The sequence below is a fragment of the Chlorocebus sabaeus genome, chromosome 9 (genome assembly GCF_047675955.1).
Source record: "Chlorocebus sabaeus isolate Y175 chromosome 9, mChlSab1.0.hap1, whole genome shotgun sequence".
Classification (NCBI taxonomy): domain Eukaryota; kingdom Metazoa; phylum Chordata; class Mammalia; order Primates; family Cercopithecidae; genus Chlorocebus; species Chlorocebus sabaeus.
Window position 1 is genome coordinate 89,102,515 of NC_132912.1, and position 18,525 is coordinate 89,121,039.

General features: G+C 35.1%; 1 protein-coding gene across 3 annotated transcripts in view; it reads right to left on the reverse strand.

The window, feature by feature from the left end:
* The window catches only part of PRKG1 (protein kinase cGMP-dependent 1), a 1,334,297-nt gene that overhangs the window by 839,671 nt on the left and 476,101 nt on the right, over positions 1–18,525 (reverse strand). For 2 of the 3 annotated variants that reach the window (XM_073019149.1, XM_073019148.1), the window contains exon 3: positions 2,917–3,030. In XM_073019149.1, coding sequence (XP_072875250.1) covers positions 2,917–3,030 — 114 coding nt within the window. Of the gene's footprint in view, positions 1–2,916; positions 3,031–18,525 lie in introns of those variants that run through there. The other variant, XM_038008764.2, reaches the window with a different exon arrangement.

The window sequence follows — 18,525 nt, forward strand, 5'->3', positions numbered from 1 at the left end:
TTAATAAGAAAACTACTTCTTGATAACGTAAGCTTAGAAGAAAAAAAACACAGGTGTTCTGATCATATTCATTAGCTAGTGAAGTCACTGAAATGTATTTATTCACTCCTGATACACTTGCAAAAACTGCTCTCCTGAACAGGAAACAAGTAATGTACATTGAAAAACTATTGAATGCTACATAGGATTTAGTTACTACTGTGAAAATAAAACGCATTAAGATGCCAGATAACTTTCAGGCTGATCAAGGACAATAGAAAAGAAAAAGAATCATCAACATTTTCAATCATGAACGAAAGTTGGTGATGTTAGGGTTAAGGAGGTCAAAAGCCAAGGCATGTAAGAAAGAAGAAGCTTGGATAGGTCAGCTATTGTGTAGAAAAATATTGCCCTCAGAATTAGACTAGTACGCCCAAGTGGATGAATCCATTTTGAATGATACTCCAAATGGTCAATACTCCTGTCATTTGATACTACAAATGACACGATGACAGGAAAAAATGGACAAGTTGATGCAATCTTGAATACTAAGAAATAAGTGAACCTTAAAAGCCAAATAAATTTGACGACATGTTTTTATCACATGTAAAGAATAAGACAGCATTGGGAGTTATATTCTGTAGTCATTTTGTAAAAGTAGCATCCACAATGTGAGCTAATTAGAATCATAACATATCCAACCTGAAGGTTTAATTAAAATATATAGAAAAAAAATGGCGCTGGAGGCCTACAGTCACAAGTACAATCTCCCTAGATAGCAGAGGTGGCATGACAAAAAGTCTTGAAACAATAAACAATCATTATTCATACTTCATACTACTTATGAAACATTTGGAAGAAACAATTGCTCACAGATACTGTTTCTGATTCATGCACAAAACCTCTGTACCTATAAATGCAGGTATATATTTGCACACCACCAACTCTAGGCTCTTTTGTCAACACAACTTTTATATCTTAAGAAGGCACTGTGAAGAAACAAACACGCACACATGCACAGATGCATTCTTGAGCTTTCTCTGAGTCTGTGTTAAAGAAGAACATGTCCCATTACTCATTTCCCTTGATGATGGATGCTCTGACCCCAAAAGAGTTAGGCTTATAATTTGCATTCAACATCTAGCTGCTTCTTGTTGAATTAGATTCATAGTGTCTATTTAAATTTGCCAAATAAGAGTACAATAGATGTTGTGCAGATGAACATCACTATATAGAAATCTAATAAGAAAATTGATGTTTATGAAGCAAACAAATCATTTTATTAAAAATCTTTGCTGTAAAATTCATGTAAATAAACTAAAATATTTCTTTAATAAAAATTCCACATTTCATAAGATTAACTACCATGTTATTACCAACTGTTGGCTTTTGGAAATTTTGTAGTTTCAGTTAGATTTAAGTATCAAGCCTGAAATATATAAAAATGTTAAATACTTTAAAACAAAAAAAAAAACTACTTATAATTCTGAGATATCATCAAAATATGCTATTCTGGTCTTTTTTTAATCTGAAAAGGAATATATTTCTCATGAAAATGAAGCATGATTGTAAAACCAGTTCCACTTAATGGAGCCATGACTATTCTTTTCTATAGTTAAGGTTCTTTTTAAGTAAGTAAAAGTTGTGGCAGATTCTATTATGGTTCACTGAGTCTCATTCTTTGAGCTATGTAATTGAATGATCACTTGAAGTAAAAACATGGCAGCATCTATCAATCAAGAGTCCTGTGCTTTCAGAGATCAAGAATCAAATGCCAAGGAAGACTCATCCTAAAACGGATCCATTTACAATTGATGTTACAGTGAATCCGATGAATAAAAAGGTGATTCACTAATAAGACGCATAAGACAATTTCTGGGACTCCAGCTGGCCATGCATTCTTATGTTTTTTTAAATCCAATTTCACTATTGTATTGTCAGTTATATGCTGCACTTCTGAAGGAAAAAACTAATACAAAAAGTAGTCAATGAGATCCAGATAAAACTAATTGAAATTCACAATGTACTTGTCATTTTGCCAATAGCATCTTTTTTTAAATGACAAAATCTAATCAAAGTAATCTGTGATTGAAATCAACCACAGGAAAATGTATCAGAAAGACTTTTCAAACATGAAATACATACATTTGCCTAAAGATGCAATGAACCTTACATTGTTGACTTTTGAATTCAGCTCTGTTTGTTATACAGTCATTATATACTTACTCAGGAAGCAGATTAAAAAAAAAAATCTTTTTCCTTCTAACTATTGCAGCTGCTTCTGCCAAGCAACAAAAGTTGCTAGAGAAATCATATATACACATACATGTAAAATTAGGGAAACAAGCTGCTTTATTGCCCTGATTTAAAATAAGCTCAATCAGTAGAAAAGAAAAATGCTATAATATACAGCTTGATGAGCAGCTGAAGGCAAAAATACACTCAGATGCAGTTTTAGAATTCAGGAGATATCTTACTCAATGATGTTTGAATGAGATGAAGGACATTTCTCCTCTTAATTTTTCTAAACCACTGAGTAAACAAGTGGAATTTATGTGAGGAATATAACCCAAAATAGATAGACATGTAAAAATTTCTTAAATATGATCTTGAGACTATAAAGAGAGAAAAGAAAAAGACTTGCTCTTATTTGATTCAAATGTATAAAATTATATCATTTAAAAAATCCTAATTATGAGAATTTATTGATTAAAGGATAATTTTCAGAAATCAGCAAGAAAATGTAATTTATACAAAACTGATTGTTAACAATCACCTTTAGAATGAAAACAAATACATCAGCTATATAGCAGGGCAAAAATTAAAATACAACGTAATAAAATTATAAAGATTAAATAAATGGGCATTTTAATCAACATCTCAAAGGCCTAGGGAAAAGACATTAAACATATTTTAAATATATGAAAATAGTCTTACTCTTGACGGTCGCTGTCCGGGTACAGTTGTAAAGAATAGCCAACTCCCCAAACACTTTTCCTGGACCCATGGTACACAACTTCACACCTTCTTTTGTAACTTCAACCTTACCATCTAAAAAGGAGGAGGGAAAAACATGTTATATAAATTCTTTCTCATGCTTCATTTGTTGCATTTTTAATGTGAAGAGGAATGTTAGGCTCATTTGTAAAAATGCAGTTACCAATTTAAAAAAAGTCACCAAGAGGCAATGCAAGAAATGAAACAAAATATGGAAGTTAGGAAAAGTACATATTTTCTTAAATTTACTACTGAAAAGATTTGATATGAGATCCGAAACAACAAGAAAAGATAGAGACAAACAGGCAAACATAATATTATTCCAAGTCTGTTATTAGTAAACCATGGTAATTCCAATTTTAACGTAATTTTGAATCTGAAAGAAAACTTGAGTAAGTGGTACATTTTCTACAGCACATTTCATACTTGAAAATTCTCATTAGTAAGGCAGTTATTATGAAGAGGGGAATTACTTTGACCCTTTGCCATTAGTTAATTCTGCTCTTGGTTTCTTTTTATTTAAAATATCTTGCCTGACTCAGGCAAGACTGTCTTATCTGCTTCCCAGCTCTGCAATGTTGACTGTAGGAGAAAACAAACTACAAGGGTTGAGGGAAAAGAAAACTGTGTTATGACAGTTTATGTTTGACAAAGGGCTTGGAAAATGAAACGTTAAAGGAAGAAAAAAGCTAAGGAAACACCACATACTGGGTATACATTGTTACCTGCAAGTAAGAAAAATGCTATTTATGAGAGAAATGAAAATATATATATATTTTTTTGAAAGTCATACTTATGTAGACTAAGAATTTCATCACATAATATAATCAGGGTAGAAATAAAAAGGCAACAGAGTCCATTCTTGACTGACTTCTCCTCTTCTATTTTTCTCCAAGTTACTTATCCACGGTCTACAGAAGAGAAGCTTAAGCCTGGCAAGAGAGTTAGCTTGTGTTTGAAAGGAACTAATGCTCCTCCAGTGTTTGCCAAACTTCAGGCCTTTATACTTTGATTTCATAATTGTTCCTTTATTTGTGTGCTACCTGTAATATTTAACCTTTTAGAGTATTGACATTAAATTCACTCCTTCACTTTTAAAATCAACCTGGTTTTATCTAGGCAGTAATCTTTGTAACAACTGAGGTTTAATGTGCTGATTAATTATTTTCAAATACTATGGAGATAAAATCTTAAAAATATATATATATGTATACACACGCACATATTTTGTTTTAAGTTTAATCCATATACTAGTGGTACATGATTCACCCTTCAGAGGACATTATCCTACCCTGAAAACCGTTTCACATAAATAGTATCAATGAAGAGAGAATTCTGCAGTAATTAGAATAAAAGTCCATAAAAAATCTCATCATTATTTTTGACTGGTGTATGCATGCCCCTTCTGTATGTAAAGAAACTAGTCAGGAATGAACAAATTCAACAATTCAAAAGGTTTAAAAAGACTTGCTTACACAGGTATGGCCAAATATTCTAGCTTTCTCATGGTTCACTTCTTGACTGTAGGAAAGAAAATTCTTCCCCATCAAAATCAGTACGGTAAATTCATCTTTTCATAAGCTTCAGATAGTTCCCACGGCATTTTCCTCCCTTTTTTTTAGTGGCAAGCCTATGCCCCTAGAAATTTCATCTACCACTCAAGAATGAGAGACAGGACAGAATATAACACAGAGGTTAAAAAATTTGTACATCATCTAAAGATAAACCAAAATTTAGTTCTGGTTCCCTTTTCTGTTCCTTACTGGCCTTGTGACCTTGGGCAAATTGCTTAACTTCTCTTTGCCTCAGTGAAATGGATACAATAAAAGCACCTATTTCATTGGATGATTGTCAAAATTAAGTGAGATAAAGCAGGTAAAATTCTTAACCCAGTACCCTGCACATAGCAAATGCTTCATAAATGCTTGCTCTTATCACTGGCATTATTTTATTATAATTTATATGGAGGTATGATTTATTAGATGACATTGAAGCACAATATTCCATCATCTACTACAGAAACTAACCAAGAACAATGTAGGATAATAGAGGTTTTTAATTTCCCCTCCTCCAGTGGAGAAAGAATTTGTTTTCAGATTCCCTCTCTATGGGGGGTTGAGGAGAGAACCTTTTAAATCACATCCAAAGAAGAAAATAGAAGCTCAGAAAATCATACCAATCTTCCTAGATTAATGCAATGGCTTTGTATTTTCTCCATTTGCCTATGCCTGGCCAACATTTGATGTAATGTTTCTTCAGCCCTTACAGCCTAGTGGTAGAGACTCCAAAGAATAATATGTAACAATTTTTCAACACTTTATAAAATTTTCTTGACCTACAGATCTAGTGTCAATTGTATTAATAGATCTCAAAGCAAAAGGAATAATTCCTAAAGAACTTTCATAAATAAATGATTTGTACAAGTCTGTTTCTCTGACTCTTTGGGTTTGATAATTACACATTTTCAGTGGAAAGAAACCTATGGGCCATGCAAGTAAAATCACTACTAAGAATTCTATTAGACAGTTTTGGAGTTTTCTTTTTAAAGGAAGAGGAACATCAGGACTATTGTTTTAGCTCAGTGATTTCTTAAAGGAAATCTATGGACCCATTACATCAGAACTAATTTATAAAGATCAGATATTCCCCCCATAGGAAAGAGTGAATGTCCCCTCACTGCCACGACCACCATACTCAGTTGTACTGCCACTTCTTTCCTGAAAAACCATGCTCATATAACACTGATCTGTTTCAACTTACTGACAATTAATTTTCTAACGAATTATGTTTCCTATTCTCTTATGACATTACAACCAGAATTGTGTAAGTCTCCAAAGTTTAACATTTGTGAACAAGCTCACTTCTGGTTCAAACATATTTTCCTGATCTTATATTGCCTAATTTTCTCATGTTTAACTTATTTTTTTGATAAGGTAGGTATAAATTATACCTATATGTATATAAATTATCCATATATATGAATAATCAGTGCTGGTAACAAAGGGTTGTATTTCACATTAATTGGAATAGCTAAAAATCACTTAGCTATATTGTATTTGAGAAATAGCAGTTTTGACATAAACATATTTTCCAGGCTAACTTAAACACTGGAAATTCAATATCCTCACAATAGTCAAAAAAGTAAGGGATGTGATGTCATATGATAGATGAGAATGATCCAAAAAGCACTGCTTTTTTTTTTTTTTTTTTTTTTTTTTTTTTAGATGGAGTCTCCCTCAGCCAGGCTAGAGTGTAGTGGTGCTCTAGCACCACATGGCTTACTGCAAACTCTGCCTCCCCGGGTTCAAGCGATTCCCCTGCCTCAACCTCTCGAGTAGCTGAGATTGCAGGCACACGCCATCATGCCCAGCTAATTTTTTTTTTTTTGGAGTATAGTAGAGATGGGTTTTCACCATGTTGGCCAAGATGGTCTTGATCTCCCGACCTCATGATCCACCCACCTCAGCCTCCCAAAGTGCTGGTATTACAGGCGTGACCCACGGTGTTTGGTCCAAAAAGCACTGCATTTTTTAAGTAAACAGAAAGACATAAATGATAAACAAAACTCAGTGTCTGTACTTTGTTACCTTGAGTCAGAATTTGGTATCCTTTCTCACACCTGTTATGTGAATGGGGAACGGCAAATTCAAGGAGGCAGGACACACTGGATACTTTAATGAAGGCTCTTTCAGAGATATTTAGAAGTATCCCAATTTTCTAAGAGTCTAGTGAGTTACTGGTCTGATATGGGAAATTAGTTAAGCTAATAGGCCACTCACCAGTCTTGTAGCAAAATTAGAAGTGATTACACATTTATAAATGATTTCCAAGTATAAATGTGTGGTTCACTTAAGAAAGCTAAGAATAATAAAAACTTACTGCCTACATCCAGTTACCCCTAATCTCACCTAATCAACTTCCTTTCTTCCTCTAAAGTATTAAGGTAGTCATGAGGCCATTCCCTTAGTTTTATACTCCCTTAAGGAGTTGTGGTTTTTTTTTTTTTTTTTTTCCTTCTTCTTTTTCATTCCGTGGCTACCTCTGAGATTAGTTTTACACTGACTCCATTTGCATAGAAAGTAGGTAAACTTATATGTTATTATTTAGGTGGGAAAGAGGGTAAAACAAATAGGGAAAATGTCAGGTAGGCTGAATATACAGCATGCTTTTGCCAAAGACATACCAAATTTAGAAACAGCTCAGTTTGGAGGTTTTTATATATTATAGTTTGCTGCTAACTTTAGAAATGCATTTTGATGAGTTTACTGCTGGTCATCATTGATTAATGTGATATCTATTTCATTAAAAAAAAAACAGACATTCATTAGCATTTATTCAGGATTGTTTCAATACTTCAGTTTAGTTTCAGTTTCAAATATGTTAGATTTCATATCAAAGATTTCTTTTTTAAAGAGTATCAGAAAGTTGTTTTCTGAACACCTTACTAAGTTCTAGACTGTTTCTACTAATTTCTCTAAGCCCAACAGTTACTAGAGGCTATTAGATCTTTTACTTGGGGAACAAATGATAATCCAAAATGTGGTAATTTATGTATTCTGCTTCTGTGCATTTTACTATTTATATTTACTTTTTAAAAATATATGACTAGATTGGTATAATGTTCATTGTGTCCTCTTACCACCATATTCATAAGGAAGAAATATAAAAAAATTCAAATCATTTTAATTTGAATTCTACTAAATTGCTAAAGTTGTTTGCATAAGAGAAGATTTGAAACAGTTGGCTAAAATGAGGTTTAAAGGGTTAATTATAGTTTTATTTAGCTCTTTTATTGCTCCTGGCATTGTCGTGAATAATTGAAAGATGTATCATGGTAACTTGAATGCACTTTTAAATTTTACTTCAGGCAACATATGCCCATTTATGCTCTGGAATGAGCTGAGTCGTAAGTCCTAAACCTTGTCATTTTGAGAAGCAATCAATCTTCTGGTTTTTTGGCACCACTATACATGTACCACCCTTGGAAGATGGTAAGTATTAAGGGATCCATTATAGCATATCTACACCTTTGTTTATCTTTTATAAGGCCCTACAAATAATGGAAGAAACTGAGTTCTCCGGGAGACTCAGAACCTCCCGGCTTTGTTTATCCTGATGAGTTTTTCACTAACCTGTGGTTTTGTGCCATACGGACTTTCATGATAAATAGAATCAGCTTAGAGATTTATTACTGGCAGGCAGAAATAGAATAGCTGGCAACAACCTGATTATAATCACTGTGCTTAATTCCAGAGATCTTGGTTGGAACATTCAGGACAACTTGATTGACTATTAAAGGGAAACAGGTGTTATAACAAAGGTCTTGTCTAGACAAGAACTCTTATCTCTTTCCTTCAATAATCTGTTTGACTATGCCTTCATGATTTTGTAGGTTAGAGTCTGTATAAGGGCTTCTACAGTTGCTAGATTCAAAAGGAACTTTCAGCATTCTGGTAGTGGGGCTGTGCTGTCACCAGCGAGGATGTAATTTCCTCTGGGAGATGAGGTTCATCGGTGGATCTGCTTTCTTAATAGATTAGGCATACTGTTACATCAAACTTGCCTTGCAGGGTCATTTTAGATGGAGGGGGGTGCTGTCACCTAGTAAGAAAGTAGAAATTGATGAGGCTGCTATGGGGCTACCTATGGGGAAAAGCCATCCAATTCCCAGGGACAGACTATACACTTAGATATCTCCCTTAAACCTGTACTACTTGTTAGTCATTTATGTATGTCTTTCTTAAGCCACTGTAAGAAGGAAAAGGATGACTGCACTGTGAGATGTAATTTTGTTCTTGAATTAAAGAATGGCATTGTGTCATTGCCTTATCAGTTGTCAGTTTAAGATTGCTTTCGAATCTGAATAGATAAAGTCTCTCTGGATCTGAACTCTTACCCCCTAGATGATGTGTTAACTCTTCACAGTATTAATCTGAATGTTTGAAAATCATTCTTTGTTCATTGAATAAAGCCTGTGAGAAACAGCCCTATTTTAGTTTGTTTTACTCCTAATTGGCTATGTATCTTGCTTAGTAGTTTCTCATTACACATATATATGTATTAGGTTTTTTTCTAAACCTTTTTGTATTCATAGTTTCTAAGACCATCATGCTCTTAGAATATTTTAGTTAGAACCAAGCTTCTCATTCAAAGGAGTCACTTTTCTTTGAGATCATCATAGCAATAATTCTTACAGGGTGCCCAAAAGAACTAGTTATCCAAATGGAATGAAACAATGTGAGAAGGAAAAGGGTAGTTGAGGTTGAAGCTACATGAGTGAAGACTTTTGCTTCTCCTTAAATTAGGCAAATCTGATTTCCCTTGTGGTCATGATTGCTATAAACACACTTGACACAATTTTCATTATACTAAATTACAACAGATTATAATGCATATTGCATATAAACTAAAACCATTATAGTTATTCTTGACTGTGAATCAAAAACGTAATAAGCTGTCCAAAACTAAAAATCTCATTTATGCAAAAAAAAGAGTCAACATACTTTCAAGGTATCTCATATTCAGAATTTTTTCTCATTCTGAAGTCATAGGGCATACATACATATTCACAAAGAAAACTTCTATGAGGAAACAGACTGAAATTTAAGCAGTCTGAATATTTAGATATAGAGAATCATCTGAACCATCAGAATGAAAGTCTGGAATGAGCAACTTACATTGCTGCAATTCTGTCCTTGGAGATATTTAAGGAAAAGAGAACATACTAAACCTATTGTAGACGGTTCAGTCATTTATCTGACAATGAACAGGATCCTGAAAGGAGTTCACAACATCCTTCCCCAGCATCATGATTCCATAATCTTTCTATGCATTATGTTTTGAAATGTTACCACTTAAAATACATGGCAAGCACTAGATAAGTGTTTGTGGACTGATTTCAATTTCCAGTAATGAGGCAAGCTAAAGACAGGCCACAGATTCAGTGTGCACCCACAAAAAAGAAAGGAAAATAGACTAATCATCCCCTAAATAAATGAGAGCTGAACATACAATTTAATTGTCTTAATTAAGTCAAGTATATTAAGCTTAATTCCAGCAATGTGTAATACATTCTTGCTCTATTTTTTTTCTATAGTACATGAGTACCTTCAATTAGCCTAAAGAATGAATGGCTATTTCCATAATTGTTTAGAGGCAGGCAAATGGCAAGAGTACTACAACCACTATCAGAATTGTGGGCAGTCTTAATATGATTTTTATTTTTGTTATGCTTTAATATTAAGCTTGGGTGAGTTTGTAATATAATGCAACAGATCTCAACTGGGGACAATTTTACCCCCAAGGGTACATTTGGTAATATCTGGAAACATTCCTGGTTGTCACAACTAGGGGGGTCCTCTGGCATTTAGTGGGTAGAGGCTAGGGCTGCAGTTATAATGCAGAAGATAGTGTCCCCACACAAAATAACTATTCTGCCCAGAATGTCAGTAATGCCAGAGCTGAGAAGTCCTCATGTAAACAAGAATCCATGAGCATACAAAATACTCTATATTTGAAGGGAAAACTTTGACTTCCACTATTTATCATATTAACTTCCACCAAATGTAAATTACAACCTAGATAAAAGGGCAGCATCAGGTTGCATATTTAACTAAACCACATTGCCAGCAGATTGAATAAAGCCACAAAGTTACTTTACTGAATAATTTTCCCCAGCAGATGTCACCTGAAATAGAAGTAATTACAGATATTTCTAAGCTTATGAAGACACTACTGATGTTAGAATAACATCCTTTCTCCACATATACTTGAGAATTTCAGATCCTGCCTTCACCATTGACTGGCTGTGTAAACTTAGATAACTTATCGAACTCTCTGTGCATAGATTACCTCACTACAGATTTGGGATAATAGTATTTTATTTCATTGGATTATGATAATTGAATTAGATAATACATATAGCAAGACAAAGAATATATAGGTTGAATAGTTTTTCAAGAGAAAATTTTCTTTCTTTTTAAAAAGTAAAATACATTGAGAAGCAGTTTTAAATGGGGAAAAGCAGGCCTCTAGGTCATGGTTCATAAAATGTAGAAGGGAAAAAGAGCAGAGTCATAAATATACAGGAACAATGAAGAAGCTAGAGGTTACAGAGAAAGAGGTCAGAAGTCTCATATTTCAGAAACTGAAAGACTTTTGGTAAAAAGGATGTCTAATGTACAGTATTCAGTTATTTGTTGCCAGAATGAATGTCCTACCCCTCTCTATGAATTATTAGTAAAGTTTGTTTCATACTAATTTCTTATGTGAGGGGTTTGGGGGAAGATGAAAGCTTGATGGAAGATCTATTGCTTAGGTACGCCAAAGAATAGAGGGGTCAGGATATGATGAAGGAGTGATGAGGAAAGTTAAAAGACAGGAGATTTTGAGTAACTGTGCAAATTACATTAATATGAGAAACTAAGGACTCAGGAATTTGCATATATCTTAGGATCATTTCACAAGATGTCAAATGAATACTAAATCCAATTTCATCTAAATTTCAAGGTATTAGAAAAGTGAATACAGTCATTCTTCAATATATCTGGGGATTGCTTGCATGACCCCTATGTATAACAAAGTCCATGAATACTCAAATATCGCAGTCAATTCTCCTTATGTGTGGGTTTCTGTAGTTTCAATCCATGTTTGGTTGAAAAATACCTACATATAAGTGGACCCATGAGGCTCAATCCTATGTTGTTCAAGGGTCAACTATACTGTCAACAAGATATTGCTTCAATCAGAGACTACATGTCTTTTTTCTAAGTCCATTTGTTTAGCGTTGTCATGGCTCCTAGGCAGAAAAAGGAAACAAAATCAGTTCTAAGGAGATATCTTGGCCTCACTGCTCTTGGACGCTTTGGACCTTTTGGCACTCAGTTTCTGCAACAACACAATGAGAATAACAACTACCTGCTTCACAGTATTAATATATAAAATTTATGTGAAAGGTCTTTGTATGTGATAAAGCTTTCTGTTAATATTAGCATAAACTAATTGAGTGAACAATTATTTAATTAATACCATGTCTGGTTATTAAAAAAAAAAAAAAGAGGGTTAGCAAATACTCATTGATGAATATGTTAAAATGTTAGTCAAAATGTTCGTCACTACTCCTATGAACATGCTAGTGTGAAAGCCTTACGACTACATTTTAATTTCATTTCATATAGCATTCAGAACATTAGAAACAACAATAATTCAAAGTATCAACCGCCTTCTCCACTTATTAAAAGCATTTCTGGACTATAACTTACTTCACCCAGTAGTATAATACATTTCCTACCACGAGATTTGTTACTTGACAGTTTAAAATATCTGCACTTGACATGATATATGTATTTATTCACTTTTTATGAGGTTAGGATTCTCCAGAGTATACAGCAAGCACTTATCTACCTGCACATTGTTTTAAAACAGAGAACAAACTAAAATGAAGAATAACCACATACCCTGCAAAAAATACTAAACATCTACTTAACAAGATGAAAAATAATGCTTTTAAACCTATTTTCTCAAAAGCCACTGTACAAATGGCCTGGGGCAGGTTGAGGGTGAGAGGACTTTCTTTGAAAGTCACTACCCATACAGAGAATGATGACCTTTGTCCTCCAGCACCATTGAGGACAAAATAAGGAGGAGTCAAGAATATATTTTAAAAAGAAAAACTGAGGGTAAAAGAAAACTGCTGAACAACCCTCTACTTGGCAGTCAAAATAGATGGTATACTAAAGTAATGCGTAAGAAGAGCTTTATCAACGGATGATTGAATAAACAAAATATAGAATGGTATTCAGTCATAATAATGACCTCCTGATACATGCTACAATGTGAATGAACCTTAAAAATATGCTAAGTGAAAGAAGTCATTCACAAGAACCACATGTTATATAATTCATAAATGTTTCGTATTTTATTGTATTTCAATAATTTTTGGTGAACAAGTGGTTTTTGGTTACATGGAAAAGTTATTTAGTGGTGATTTCTGAGATTTTGGTTCACCCATCACCTGAGCAGTGTACACTGCATCCAATGTGTAGTCTCTTATTCCTTACCCCCTTTCCCCCTTCCCCCTGAGTCCCCAAAGTCTATTATATCATTCTTATGTCTTTGTGTCCTTATAGCTTAGTTCTCACTTATAAGTGAGAACATAACATATTTGTTTTTCCATTCCTGAGTTACTTCACTCAGAATAATGGTCTCCAACTCCATCCAGGTTGCTGCAAATGTCATTATTTCATTTTGTTTTATGGCTGAGTAGTAACTCATGGTGTATACATACTACATTTTCTTTATCCACTCATTGATTGATGGACATTTAGGCTGGTTCCATATTTTTGAAAATGCAAATTGTGCTGCTGTAAACATGTGTGTGCAAGTGTCTTTTTCATGTAATGACTTCTTTTCATCTTCAGTAGTGAGAATGCTGGATTGAATGGTAGATCTACTTTGAGTTCTTTAAGGAATCTCCATACTGTTTTCCATACGGGTTGTACTAGTTTATATTCCTACTAGCAGTGCAAAAGTGCTGCTTTTTCACTACATCCATGCCAAAATATTTTTAAATAAAAACATTTAATATGTTTTTATTGTTTTTATTTTGGCCATTCTTGCAGGCGTGAGGTGGTGTCTCATCCTGATTTTCATTTGCATTTCCTAATAATTAGTGATGTTGAGTATTTTTTCATGTTTGTTGGCAGTGTGTATATATTATTTTGAGAATTGTTTATTCATGTTCTTAGCTCACTTTTTCATAGGATTATTTGTTTTTGTACTTGGTGGTTTGAACTTCTTGTAGATTCTGGATATTAGTCCTTTGTCAGAAGCATAGTTTTTGAATATCTTTTCCCACTCTGGGTTGTCTAAACAATACTGATTATTTCTTTTGGTGTGCAGAAGTTTTTTAGTTTATTAGGTCCCATCTATTTATTTTTGGTTTTGTTGCATTTGCTTTTGGGTTCTTGGTCGTAAGTTCTTTGCCTAAGCCAGTATGTAGAAGAGATTTTTTTTTTTTCCTATGTTATCTTCTAGAATGTTTATGGTTTCAGGACTTACATGTAAGTCTTTGATCTATCTTGAGTTAATTTTTGTATAAGGTGAGAGATGACTTTCATTCTTTTACATGTGGCTTGACATTTATCCCAGTACCATTTATTGAATAGTGTGTTGAGATGGTTTCGCTGTGTCCCCACCCAAATCTCATCTTGAACTGAAGCTCTCATAATTCCCATGTGTTGTGGAAGAGATCTGGTGGGAGATAATTAAATCATGGGGGGTGGTTTCCCCCATACTGTTCTCCTGGTAGTAAATAAGTCTTATGAGAGCTGATGGTTTTATAAGAGATTTCCCCTTTCACTTGGCTCATTCTCTCTTGTCCACAACCATGTAAGACGTGACTTTGTTCTTCCTTCATTTTCACCATGATTATAAGGCCTCCCCAGCCATGTGAAACTGTGAGTCAATTAAACCTCTTTTCTTTATAAATTACCCAGTCTTAGGTATGTCTTTATTAGCAGCATGAGAACAGACTAATATAGTGAATTGGTACCAGGAGTTGAGTGCTGCTGTAAAGATACCCGAAAATGTAGAAGTGACTTTTGAATTGGGTAACAGGTGGAGGCTGGAACATCTTGAATGGCTCAGAAGAATATAGATAAATGTGGGAAAGTTTGGAACTTCCTAGAAACTTGTTGAATGTCTTTGACCAAAATGCTGATAGTGATATGGACAATAAAGTCCAGGCTGATATGGTCTCAGATGGAGATGAGGAATGTGTTGGGAAATGGAGTAAAAGTGACTGTTGCTATGTTTTAGCAAAGAGATTGGTGGCATTTTGCCCCTGTCCTAGAGGTTTGTGGAACTTTGAACTTGAGGGAGATGATTTAGGGTATCTGGCAGAAGAAATTTCTAAGCAGTAAAGCATTCAAGATGTGACTTGGGTGCTGTTAAAAGCATTCAGTTTTAAAAGGGAAACAGAGCAGAAAATTTGCAGCCTGACTGTGCGATAGGAAAGAAAACCCCATTTTCTGAGGAGAAATTAAAGCTGACCGCAGAAATTTGAATAAGTAATGAGGAGCCAAATGTTAATCACCAAGACAATGGGAAAAATATCTACAGGGTATGTCAGAGACCTTTGAGGTATCCCCTCCTGTCACAGGCCTGGAGGCCTAGGAGGAAAAAATAGTTTTGTGACCCAGGCCCAAGGACCCTCTGCTATGTGCAGCCTAGAGACTTGGTGCCCTGCATTTCAGCTGCTCTAGACATGGCTAAAGAGGTCAAGGTAGAGCTTGGACCATGGCTTCAGAGGGTGCAAGCCCCAACGCTTGGCAGCTTACATGTAGTGTTGAGCCTGCGGATGCATAGAAGTCAAGGATTGAGGTTTGGGTACCTCTGCCTAGATTGCAGAGGATGTATGGAAATGCCTGGATATACAGGCAGAAGTTTGCTGCAGGGGCAGGGCCCTTATGGGAAACCTCTGCTAGGGCCATGCAGATGGGAAATGTGGGGTGAAGGCCCCCACAGAGAGTCACCGCTGGGGCACTGCCTAGTGGAGCTGTGAGAAGAGGGCCATTGTATTAGTCCATTTTCATACTGCTGTTAAAGACATACCCAAGACTGGGAAGACAAAAAGGTTTAATTGGACTTAACAGTTCCACATGGCTTGGGGAGGCCTCAGAATCATGGCAGGAGATAAAAGGCACTTCTTACATGGCAGCAGCAAGAGAAAATGAGGAAGAAGCAAAAGCAGAAACCCCTGATAAACCCATCAGATCTCTTGAGACTTATTCACTATCACAAGAATAGCATGGGAAAGACTGGCCCCCATGATTCAATTATCTCCCACTAGGTCCCTCCCACAACACATGGGAATTCTGGGAGATACAATTCAAATTGAGATTTCAATGGGGACACAGCCAAACCATATCAGCCACCATCCTCCAGACCTCAGAATAGTAGATACACTGACAGCTTGCACTGCGCACCTGAAAAATCTGCAGACACTCAACACTAGCCTGTGAAAGCAGCCAGAAGGAAGGCTGTACCCTGCAAAGCCACAGTGGCAGAGCTGCCCAAGACCATGGAAAACCATCTATTGTATCAGCATGACTTGGATGTGAGACATGGAGTCAAAGGAGATCATTTTGGAGCTTTAAGATTTGACTGCCCCGCTGGATTTCAGACTTGCATGGGGCCTTTAGGACCCCTTCATTTTGGCCAATTTCTTCCATTTGGAATGGGTATATTAATCCAATGCCCGTGCCCCCATTGTATCTAGGAAATAACTAAGTTGCTTGGATTTTACAGGCTCATACATGAAAGGGACTTGCTTTGTCTCAGATGAAACTTAAAATTTTGGACTTTTGAGTTAAAGCTGAAATGAGTTAAGACTTTAGAGGACTGTTGAGAAGGCATGATTGGTTTTGAAATGTGAGGACCTGAGATTTGGGAGGAGTCAAGGGCAGAATGATGTGGTTTTGCTCTCTTCCCATCCAGATCTCATCTTGAATTGTAGCTCCCATAATTCTCACGTGTTATGTGAGGGACTGAGTGGGAGATAATTGAATCATGGTGGTGGTTCCCCCATACTGTTCTCATGATAGTGAATAAGTCTCATGAGATCTGATGGTTAGATAAGAGGTTTTCCCTTTCACTGGGCTCTCAGTTTCTCTTGCCTGCAATCATGTAAGACATGACTTTGCTCTTCTTTTGCTTCCACCATGATTATGAGGCCTCCCCAGCCATGTGGAACTGTGAGCCAATTAAACCTCTTTTCCTTATAAATTACCCAGTCTCAGGTATGTCTTTATTATCAGCATGCAAACAGACTAATACAAGTGTCCTTTTGCCACTTCATGTTTTTGTTTGCTTTGTTGAAGATCTGTTGGCTGCAAGAATTTTGGTTTACTTCTGGGTTCTGTATTCTGTTCCATTGGTCTGTGGCCTATTTTTATACCAGTACCATGCTATTTTCGTAACTGTAGCCTTGTAGTGTAGTTTGAAGTCAGGTAATGTGATGCCTCCAGATTTGTTGTTTTTGCTTAGCCTTGCTTTGTCTAGGCAGGCTCCTTTTTAGTTCCATATACATTTTAAGATTTTTTGTTGTGGTTGTTTTGTTTTTGTTTTTGTTTTTCTAGTTCTATGAAGAATACTGATGGTATTTTGATGGGAATTGCACTGAATCTTTAGATTGCTTTTGGCAGTATGGTCATTTTCACAATATTCATCTACCCATCCATGAGCATGGGATGTGTTTCCATTTTTTTGTGTTGTTGATTTCTTTCAGCAGTGTTTTGTAAGATTCCTTGCAGAGATCTTTTACCTCTTTGTTTAGGTATATCCCTAAGCATTTTATTTTTGAGCAGCTATTGTAAAATGGCTTGAGTTTTTGATTTGACTCTCAGCTTGGTCGCTGTTGGTGTATAACAGTGCTACTGATTTGTATACATTGATTTTGTATCTTCAAACTTTCCCGAATTCATTTATCATATCCAAGGCTTTTTGGATGAGTCTTTAGAGTTTTCTAGGTATACAACCATATAATCAATGGACAGCAACAATTTGACTTCCTCTTTACCAATTTGGATGCCCTTTATTTCTTTCTCTTATGTGGAATATTCTCCAAGATGGAACATAGGATAGGTTGCTAAATAAATCTCAATAAATTTAACAAAATCAAAATTATATCAAGTATCCTCTCAGACCACAGTGGAATAAAAATGGAAATTAACTCCAAAAAGAACCCACAAAACTATACAAATACATGGAAATTAATCTGATTTTAAATGATCTTTGGGTCAATAATGAAACCAAGATAGAAATTTAAAAAATATTCAAACTGAATGATAGCAGAACACAACTTATCAAAACCTTTGGGATATAGTAAAAGCAGTGCTAAGAGGGAAGTTCATAGCATTGAAAGCCTACATCAAAAAGTCGTAAAGAGCACAAATATACAACCTAAGATCACACCTCAAGGAACTAGAGAAACAAGAACAAACCAAACCCAAACCCAGCAGAATCAAAGAAATCACAAAGATCAGAGTGGGACTAAATGAAATTGAAACAAATGAACAAAAAAAAATACAAAAGATAAATGAAACAAAAATTTGGGTATTCAAAAAGATAAACAAAATTGATAGACCATTAGTGAGATTAATGAAGAAGAGAAGAGAGAAGATCTAAATAAGCTCAGTTAGAAATGGAATGGGAGATATTACAACCAATACCACAGAAATACAAAGGATCATTCAAGGCTACCATGAACACCTTTATGTGCACAAACTAGAACATCTAAAGGAGACGGATAAATTCCTGGAAATATCAACCCTCCTAGACTAAACCAGAAAAAAATAGAAACTCTGAACAGACCAATAACAAACAGTGAAATTGAAATGGTAATTTAAGAAAAAGCATCTAGAACTAGTTAGGTTCACAGCTGAATTCTATCAGACATTCAAAGATTAATTGACCCTGAAACTATTACAAAACATATAGAAAGAAGAAATCCTTCCCAATTCATTCTATGAAGCCAATATCACCTTAATA